Source organism: Megalobrama amblycephala, linkage group LG23 (assembly GCF_018812025.1).
Source record: "Megalobrama amblycephala isolate DHTTF-2021 linkage group LG23, ASM1881202v1, whole genome shotgun sequence".
NCBI lineage: Eukaryota > Metazoa > Chordata > Actinopteri > Cypriniformes > Xenocyprididae > Megalobrama > Megalobrama amblycephala.
In genome coordinates, this window is record NC_063066.1 from 23961746 (window position 1) to 23971996 (window position 10251).

Here is a 10251-nt window from a genome sequence, read left to right on the forward strand (position 1 = left end):
AAAGAAGCTACAGTATTTTACACCTCATAACGAATAAAAGTCGATTTTATCACGGTTAATTTCTTAAATGAGACCGACTCAATGACTTATGCAGCCTTTAAATGCGACCTCCGGAGGACGCAGCCCCTGATTGGTCTCATTACGGACTCTCTACCTGAAAGCACCTTACATGTGTTACTTACCTCCAGCGTTTCCTGATCCCAGTGTTCCTTATTATTTTCCTCTGCTACTCCTGAGAATCTCCAATCCATTATCCATCTCCTTCTTTACATTCCCTGGTCACCATTCACTCAGTTACTCACCTACTTCACCTACCGGCAGCAACTAAGGTGTGTGCGTTTCTTCAATCCCCGGATTCAGCCATCACAATCTCCCATGAAACCTGCAAAGAAAAGAGATTGGTTAATTCATTCAGAATTTCTATTCATCCTGCAAAAAGTCATACTCACTTATCTGTTTGCTTATGCTTCTCTGCTGCATTCAATAAACGGTTAAACGCCATCTGTGCTTCACTTCTCTGAGTATACTTACTGTTACAATTCTGAAGGGGTGGATTTACAATCCCCTCTTTTATATAACAACTTGAGAATCATAATTTTATTATCTATTTGGTAGTCCCTGCACATTAATTCTGGTAGCCTATCATGTTACAGGCAATGGGCCTCATTTATGAAACGAACATACTACAGAAAACTGGCGTACGGCCTTTTCCAGCAAAACTTGCCATTTATCAATATGGACGTGAGCAGTGGCTACGATCAAATCTCATGTCAGGTCTTAGCTCATGTATGCAAGTTTTTGAGTTAGCGTGAACTTCCGTGCAGAGAATTGTAATGAGAGCATTTTATTCATTTATATTATTTTCCTGACCGACAACTGAAGCTCATTAGTTAATCATTAACCGTAAAGATTAGAATGTCAAATTAAAATTAAATTAAATTAGAATAGATGGGTGTCTGTGAACCATTAAAAATACCACAAATGTCCGAATGCACACACTATGGGCCAGATTTACTAACACCTTGCGCCAGTGCAAACCCTCTTTTGGCATTAAAAAACTACTGTGAGGATTTACTAAAGACACAAAGTGAAAAAATAGCACTGAAAAGGCGTGGACAGTTATTTTTGTTTTTTATTTAATTCATCTTCGGAACACAAATTAAGATATATTTGATGAAATCCAAGATGTATATGACTCGTCCATGCAGCAACATAATCACCACTTTCAAGGTCCAGAAAGGTACTAAAGAAATTGTTAAAACCGTCGACATGACTGCAGTGGTTCTGTCATGATCACCAGTTGGAGTGTCCTGGTTAGCCACCAGAGGGCACTCCACCCTGGACATTTTCTCACCATTTCAGACTCCATTTCCCATAACACTTTGTCCTGGACTCATCATCATGTCTTCATGGCACATGTTTTCACTCATGTCATTTAGTTCTGCCTATTAATACACTGTTTGTTTCTGTCATCTTCATCAGGGTTTAAACTGTTGTCACCTGCAATTCTGAGCACCCTGTTTTGGATTAGTGGTTTCCTGCTGGTTTTGTTTTCTTGTTTTCGGACTGTTTCTATGGATTTTGACTCATGCCTGGCTGTGACTACATTTTTAGATTTCCCTTAATAAATGTTGCATTTGGATCTTACCCACAAGTCTCAGAGCAACTTCAGATCCAGCAGTATTGGGATTCATATTGTTCCACCAGCCACAAAGAAAGAGCAGATGGCTCGACTTCAGGCTTTGACTGCTCTGCACCAACAGGGGATGGAGGTAGGAGGCTTTGCCCAGACTTTTTGGACCATGGCAGTGGGGCTATAATAATACAGCACTGGTATCTTTAATAAATGCCTTGATGACCCTTTGCCTCTGTAGGAGATGGATGGACTTCAGATCTTGGATTTTTGGGGCTTCATCAGATATCTCCAACATTGAAGCCAATGGGCAACACCTGGTCAACCAGCACCCATCTGCAGAGACTTTCCTACCGTCCCTCTCTCACTGAGTCAAGACCCTGGCCTTCTAAATCCCACTGGGAGGCGCAGGGTAAGGAGAAAGAGGAAAGCCTGTATGTCCACTTCAGACGGTGAGTCCGCTCCAGACCATGAGTCGACTCCAGAGCCCTCAGCCGAGATGCAGTTGCCCCCCCCCCATAATTTTTCCCGATGTGAGCCGTCAGCTCGTCCACTACAATTTGGAGCGGTTAATATGTGTACAGCTACAGCTCCATCGCTCCGTCTCGCGCACAGTTGAGCGCGAGCCTTTCAAAGATAGCCTACTCCGAGTCCTTTGCCCGTGAGCGCGGAAAGACCGTGGTCACAAAAAACGCGGCCACTATTCAGAGAGTCAAAGCTAGTCCACCGTCTAGTAAACGTTTCTGAAAACACATGAGAAACATCAGAGACAGGAGACATGCAGTACTGAACATTGGACGGTCCATGCATGTGGATTTGGATAAAACAGTTAATCGCTTTGATGCCGTGCCCGAACGCCGTTTATCCCATAGACATTATTATATGTCTATGGTTTATCCCTTCACAGTGGCGTATATCGGACGGGGCACGCAGGGCTATTAAATTCTTCTTATTATTATGCTACTTTTATTATTCAAATAATATTGTAATTAATTTGCCCCACAATATCATAGCGCATCACCGCATAACCGATGCGCTGTGAGTGAGGATAAAAGATTAGTTGGATACTCCTCATTTAAAAAAAACTAGTTTATTTTCGTATAATTTTACAATTTTTTTTCCTCACTATGGACCACAAGAGAAATATTAAGAAAATAAATTAATAGTCTCTAAGAGGATATGCGCCGACAGATGCCAAAAGCTCAGTTTTTACCACAGTCTATGGTTTTTACTTTCAGTTTCTGTACCAGCCGCGGCTCTGTATGGGCAGGTGGGGCAGAGCCTTACCAAAATATTCATCCTAAAATATAGGCCTACCCCTATGTACACTGAATTAATAATAAATTATAAATGTGTTCAGCATTCTGCAACAAATATTTTTCAGATTTTCTAGACTATTTTAAGTCGTAAAGTGAGCAGGATATATTAAAATGTAGCGCATGGATTCGACAGGCATGTATTCATAATACTAAGCGGGGAAGCCCCTTCCCAGCTCTACAGCGCCACACAACTTTCCTATGTAAAACTGTGGTGTAAAATGGAATTGCAGCACCCTCTCATAGAAAGCCATAGTGGCAGATTTCTGGCTGCCCCGCTTATTTCCACGTTAAACACACCTCACGTACACCTCGCTCCAGACCAAGACGATATCAGTCCGCTTCAGATATGTGTCTGCATCAGGTCAGAAACTGTTTGGCATGTCTGTTCTTCCTATGTGGAGTAGCGTATAAAATTAATGAGGGTATAAACCCTTTAATTTAAACGTGCTCATGTCTGGAATTCCTACATAACTATTCGAAAACAAAATTCGGAAGCAATAAATACTACAATTCTAAGATTCTGTGTGTTGTGTGTACTAAAGTCTGTCAATCATCATTAGAGCGCCACCCTCAGGCTGAATAACGCAAGGACATTCGAATTCTGCCAAAAGTGTGTCTGATGTGTTCAGCGATTAGAATATAAAGCTTACAAAATGTTTATAATAAACTAGCGTTAACACCCAGAATCTGCACTACCTATATTTATGGCAAGGAGCCGCTACTGTTCTCTAGTGAGACTTCATCCGCATAACTCTCACGCAAAGTTTGCTCATTGTTTGTGTGATATCAACTGGCTCGGCTTCATGGTTTAAAATCGTAATATTTTCAATATTGCGACGTGACATTTTTCTTTATCACCAGATGCTCGTAAAATGATGGACACTGATTCCAGATGTTGTCCGCATAATTTCCCGTGATAATAAAATTAAGTGAATTATTAAATAAATAAGTAACATGGGCTACACTCCCCCCTCGAGAGTCAAATGTAGCCCATGGCCACAGCCATTTGGTGTGTGTGGGCTGCACACACATCGGCTCTAGCCGGTGAGCCTTCAGCCGAGATAGCTGCCACGCCTGAATCCTCTGAGACTGCAGTGCTAGCCATTAGCCATTTGGCGTGTGTGGGCTGCAAAGAGCCACACAACAGATGTGTCTCACAATGACTTGTTAATATTACAATTTAGTACTTATTACAATTACTAATTACATAACACAATATGTTTTCATAGATATGGATGTTTGTATCAGCTATACCTCCTTTTACTTGACTCAGTGAAGCACCTGGCACTCCTTGGTTTCCACAGTCTTTAAGTCTGGCTTGTATTCAGTTGTGACTACTCGTAGTAACTCTTTCACATGTGTATCAGTCAGGACAGAGCGATGCTTTGCTTTGATTTCACTAATAACAGTGTTGAAAAAAGTGATTCACAGTTGTAAGTTGATCCAAACATTGACAATAGTTTGAGTTTGACACTGGGATATCTCTCAATCGCCACAATCTTCCAAAACTCCATTGTTCCTTCCCTCAGAACACTTAAGTCTATCATCCTCAGAAAGTTCAACCATTTCAAATCGAGATGCCACTTCATCTTCCACTAAAGGGGCTTTTAAACAGTATAATTCAGCAGTGAATGGGTTGATGAAAAATGTATTCTGTGGTCTTTTTTGGCATATACTGGAGAATCTGTCCTCAAAACTCTGTTCGACATTTTCAAGCAGTATTGCATACCATGCAGTACTCCCGTTTATATTCTGTGCTGCTTGTCCACTTGTCTTCAACAAGGATGGAAAATGTGTTAATTCTCTCTTTTGTAGATGTGTCTTGAACAGCTTGACTTTGTTGATAAATGTGAAAACACTCTGCACCAGGTCAGGCACCATCTTTAACTTCCCTTGCAGATCCACAATCGGGCCATTCAGATAATGCAGCATGTCAACCAAAAAGGCCAATTCTTTATCGATTAACTTGCGGTTAGTGAAGGTGAGATAGGCGTAATCGCCCTTAGGGCCGTTACATAGTCAACGCGAGAAACGCGAGCGACGCGCTCCCTTTCATAGTCTAAACAGTGGACGCAAGCGTCACGGGCGATGCGTGAATGCAATACACCGCTCACGCAACAGGGGGTAGTAGAGTCGGGCAACCTCTCTCCATGCATTTTCCAACGCTATTTTATTTGAGTGTAATTGCGATGAACTATCGTATAAATGTGGATGAATACGTATAAGTTCGCATAATTTTTCCTCTTCGCCCGCCATTGTATTCAAACCTTCTTCTTCTGTAAACACAATATACATGAATTAATGTACAGTACTTGCAATGTCACCCCCACAGACAACGCATAGTATTGCGTGCATCGGCGCCCCGGGTATCAAAAACTAGGACGACACATTTGGCTACGCACCGACGCATAATGGCGGCCGAAGCGTAACGATGCGTAGCCTCGGGGACGCGTATGCGTACAGATGCGTTGACTATGAAACGGCCCTAAATGACACAACAGAAGCGCTCGCGTGCGCGCTATCTCTGTTGCGCGCGCGATTCAGTTCTCCTTGCGCCTGAATACACGCACACAGAGCCGGATTAAATATATGCACTACACTAGGCAGGCTGTATTTTTTGGGCCCCCCTCCATCGATGTTATTTATGAATTGAAATCTGAAACTTACCAAAGTTACTAATAAACATTTTACATAGCCTAGTCTTTGGTTACAAATTGGTTGTGTTGTATATTAAACAGTCTATCAGACTATTTTTTGATATTCATTATTTATACGTCATTACACGACATGACGTATATAACAATGACGTATATAACATTTATAAATGTTGTAATTAAGAACAAGAAGGCAAACATGACCCCTTCACATTCATCAAGACCATTTAGAAACTGTCTAACAATAAATAATAATAAATATAAGGATGGAGGATTTAAACTATGGAAAACTAAAGGTATTCAGACTATTAAAGACTTGTATATGGATGGAATACTTCTTACATTTCAAGAATTGTGTGATAAACACCAGATTCCCTCAAAACATTTTTTTTTTAATATTCACAGCTTAAAAGTTTTATGTCTTCCAGGTCTACAGATATTATGTACATTCCCAAACTGTCATTAATTGAGGAAATATTTGAAAAAAGAGGTGAAAAGGGCCAATTGTCAAAATATTATTATTTAATGTCTAACTCTAAAGAGTCTGCTGTAGACAAATTAAACGCATGGAGGAAAGACATTCAAGAAGAAATAGAGGAATTTGAATGGACTGAAGCATGTTTAAAGGCGCAAAAACAAATCATAAACACGCGGCTTAAATTATTACACTATAAGTGGTTGACAAGGGTTTATATAACACCTGAAAAACTCAATCATATGTCTAGCAATATTCCTGATATATGTACAAAATGCCAAAATTATAAAGGAACTCTAATTCACTGTCTATGGGAATGTTCTGATATACAGAAGTTCTGGAAGGATGTCATAAACTGTTTGTCAGAACGGTTTAATCTTAAAATACCACATTGTGCCAAACTTTGTGTACTGGGAATATATCCTACAGGTTTCTCACAAACAAAGAAACACACTAGACTATTGGACTTTGGATTGTTACATGCCAGAAGAGCCATTGCTATGAACTGGAAGAGCATGGAAGCACCTTCTATAAAACAATGGATAAAATAACTTTCAGAGTGCATTGGACTGGAAAGGCTGACTTATATCTCCAAGGGTAAAATAAAGGACTTTGTACAATTATGGGAGCCATACATGATTATTATATCATATGTAAAGTAGGGCCATGCCATTATTCTTTTATTGATTTATTTCTTTTTTTACATTTGTTTTTATCTTTTATTATCATTTTGAATTAGATTTTCTTGTAACTTAAAACTTGACACGGAAATGTTGTTTTACTTTATCTCTGATAGGTGCAGGTCTCTGATTATGTGAATGTGTGTGTGAGTGATACATGTTTCGTTTTTTTTTTTTGTTATCTTTGTTATTATTTGAAAATTAATAAAAATATTTGGAAAAAATAAAAAAATAAAATAAAAATAAATAAAACCAGCAACACTTACTAAGGAAACCATTTAGCATGCTCCACTCAGGCATAATCTTCAGCCTTCCAGCATCACAGGCCTCCATCACAGCAGAAACACGTCTTGACGGCATCATCACAATCTTGTGGAGAAATAATTAAATGTATACATAAGACAGCTGTTTGAGATTTGAATATACTTGGTTTGTTTCTCATATTTCATTTCATTATAGTAGAAAGTATAGTCCTATATTATACATTTAATTTATATGCATCTTACATTTGATTTTAATATTCACTTTACTTATTCAGATTTATATGTTTAAATGGAAAACTTACATTTACAGATGCTTTCTCCTGAGTTTTGATGAGGTGAAGTCCTCGATGATGTCTTCAAAATCCAGGGCAGTTGTGAATCCATTTTCAATTGCCAACAGGGCAAAGGCATTCAGTTTTTTTTCTGTTACTGTTGCTCTCCGGTATGTTTTTACTCGTTTCAACAAATAAAATGATCTTTCTCCTGAACAGTTTGCAATCGGTAATGTCAGATACATGCGAAGGCAAATGTCCACATTAGGGAAAGCATCCCTCAAGCCTAGCTCTAGGAACTTCTTGTACATGGCCATGACTGATTCTTCATCTTTTACCATTGAGATGAACTGGCAAAACTCTGCTGTAAAGTCCTCCTCAAGATCCTGGGGGTATATTTTCTTCAGCTTTTCTGTGGCTGCACGGATTTGTTCAATGTTCATTGATTTCGTTTTAGTAAGGAAACCAAATTTCTCCTCCACGTTTTTGTATGCGTCTTTGCGTTGTTTCAATTCTTGTGACAAGCAGTCACAGATGACATAATGTGTGTCAATCAAGAATGCTTCACGGCCTGAGCGCGGCACCTCTGGACCTGCAGACTCACCAAACATAACTTTCTTCACTCGTCTCCTTTGGCTATCTGCTTTGTATCCCTCTGTCGCTGTGAGAGTCTTGGCCTCTGCTTCATAGACATCGAAATCATTTCTGGCCTGTCCTATGTATTCTATGAGTGAACTGTACAGAATAGGAACAGTACATACATCAATTTGTACCTGTTGCAATGCTTTGCTGGTTAAATTGATTGTTCTCAGCAGTTCATCCCACAGTACTGTCATAACTGCAGTTTCAAGGGTTTCCATCACTGTTATTAATTGACTCGCCTCATATTGAGCAGCTCTGGGGGTTCCATGGTCAACTTTGATTTCGTTCAAAGCATCCTGTATAGCTTTGTAGCCAAATCTCAGAGCTTTTGTTGCATCAGCTCTTGCAGACCACCTTGTGCCGGAAAGGCTCTTCAGTGTCAGACCTCGCTCACATTTTGTGAGATGGGCTGTTAAAATCTCCCACCGCCGAGTTGAAGCTGAGAAGAAGTTGTAGAGATTTTGAATGAAGCCAAAAAATGAAACTGCTTCTAGGCAACATTCTGCTGCACATGCACCAACTAAATTAAGAGAATGTGCAGAATATGGTATGAAGTCAGCATTAGGATTTTTATTTTTTATTCTTGCTTGGAGTCCAGAATATTTCCCTGCCATGTTACTAGCATTGTCGTAGCTCTGCCCACGACAGTCCATCAAATCAATGTCCAGTTCTTTTAACTCAGATTTGAGTGTTTCCTCCATGTGTTCTGCAGTATGACCATGTAGTGGTATGAACTCCAAAAATCTCTCGACAGGCTCACCACTATTCTTCAGGACATAGCGAATTATCAAAGCAAGCTGATCAACATGTGTGACGTCAGGTGTTGAGTCCACAATGATGGAGAAATACTTGCCATCTTTAACTTCTTTTACAATGGCACGCAGAACTTTCTCAGCCATCAGCTGAATAAACTCATCACAAACTGTAGAGGACAGGTAACTGGTATGTCCCCTGCCCTTGTTTCCATATCTGGCTAGATGCTCTGACAGAAGTGGATCAAAGCGACTAATTAACTCCAAGCAGCCCAAAAAGTTCCCATTGTGGGGTGATCCTACTAACTCATCGTCCCTACGGAAGGGCAGTCCTCGTGAAGAAAGAAACTGAATAGTTGCCATACTCCTGTTGCTGTACTATGTTTGAATCTATGCGTGCATTTTTATTTCCAAGTGATGATAGACTCAGCACAGCAGTACGATGATCCATACTATTCTCATGTTCATGCAAGCGATTAGCACAGTTTTTCCAGTCATTAAATCCAGTGACAAATTGATTGTCTCTTATACTGAACAACTTGCAGCAGTAACAGAATACAGTGCCAGTAGACGGTGAGTACACTAACCATTTTCTTGACAGGGTTTCTCCATTTAGCTTTTTTCTAAAGAAATGTTCCTTGGTTAAGCTTCGGTTAATGTCTCCATATTTCCTCTGTGATGCAGAGAAATCTCCAATATTTTGACAGGGATGGTTTAGTGCAAAGTACTCACGCATCCTGTCATCAATTTGGTCCCACTTTGCAGGATCAGATGGGTAGCTTGTTAATACACTTTCTGGGTCTAGAGGCTCCTGCTGCAAAACGATATTGGGCTCACTTCTGGCTGGCTGCTGTTGTTCCATCAGTTTATCGTTCTGTGACGGCGCTGATGTTGACGGCGCGGGCGCCACAGTGTCTTCCGCCGCATTTCCCGCCGCATCTTCCACCGTGTCTTCGGGCCGTGTCTCCGGGCCTGGCTCGGCCTTTGGCTCTGCTGACTTGAGCAGGTTCACAGCTGTCGGACGGCTGCCCGACAGAAACTTCTGTAAAGCCCCCCGCTGTCTCTTCTTTTGTTCCTCTTCATTTTTTTTCTTTTTACGTTTTGCCGCACCCGAAAGCATCTTGAATGTTAGCCTACTCAAAACACACCTGCCTGCTAGCTTTGTTGTCCCGCTCTACCGCCGCTATACTTATGGCTGCCACCTCTATATAAATACAGTCATGGGCTGGCGTTAATGTGACGTAATGTAACAGTCTATGGTTAAGATAAACATCGTCACTATTTTTAGTTAATTAATAAATATTGAAATAAATTGTAGATAGGACATTTGTACATTTTATTTTATTTTTATTATTATTATTATTATTTTTTTTTTTTGTCCCTCTGTCTGGGCCCCATCCCGCCAATAGACCCTTTTCATAGACATATAATATATGTCTATGGACCCTTTTCACATGACGTCACACAGCTTCCGTTAGGACTCGATGCAGTGTATCCTCACTTCCGTCAGCATAGTGGAATACTAGCGCGACTCGAATGAAGTGCACTCAATATTTGTACA

The 10251-nt window shown here is 40.4% G+C and overlaps 1 protein-coding gene across 1 annotated transcript; it reads right to left on the reverse strand.

The window, feature by feature from the left end:
• Positions 1 to 187: 187 nt before the first annotated feature.
• Positions 188 to 9337, reverse strand: LOC125258781 (zinc finger MYM-type protein 1-like). The gene is made up of 3 exons (XM_048175834.1): positions 7327 to 9337; positions 7028 to 7130; positions 188 to 382 (listed from the first exon to the last, which is right to left on the reverse strand). The coding sequence occupies exon 1, from the start codon at positions 9051 to 9053 to the stop codon at positions 7329 to 7331; it is 1725 nt and encodes a 574-aa protein (XP_048031791.1). The 5' UTR covers positions 9054 to 9337; the 3' UTR covers positions 188 to 382; positions 7028 to 7130; positions 7327 to 7328.
• Between the last annotated feature and the right edge of the window lie 914 nt (positions 9338 to 10251).

Coding starts and splice junctions, on each gene's coding strand:
- LOC125258781 (XM_048175834.1), bottom strand. CDS start 9,053: ATGGCAACTATTCAGTTTCTTTCTTCACGAGGACTGCCCTTCCGTAGG.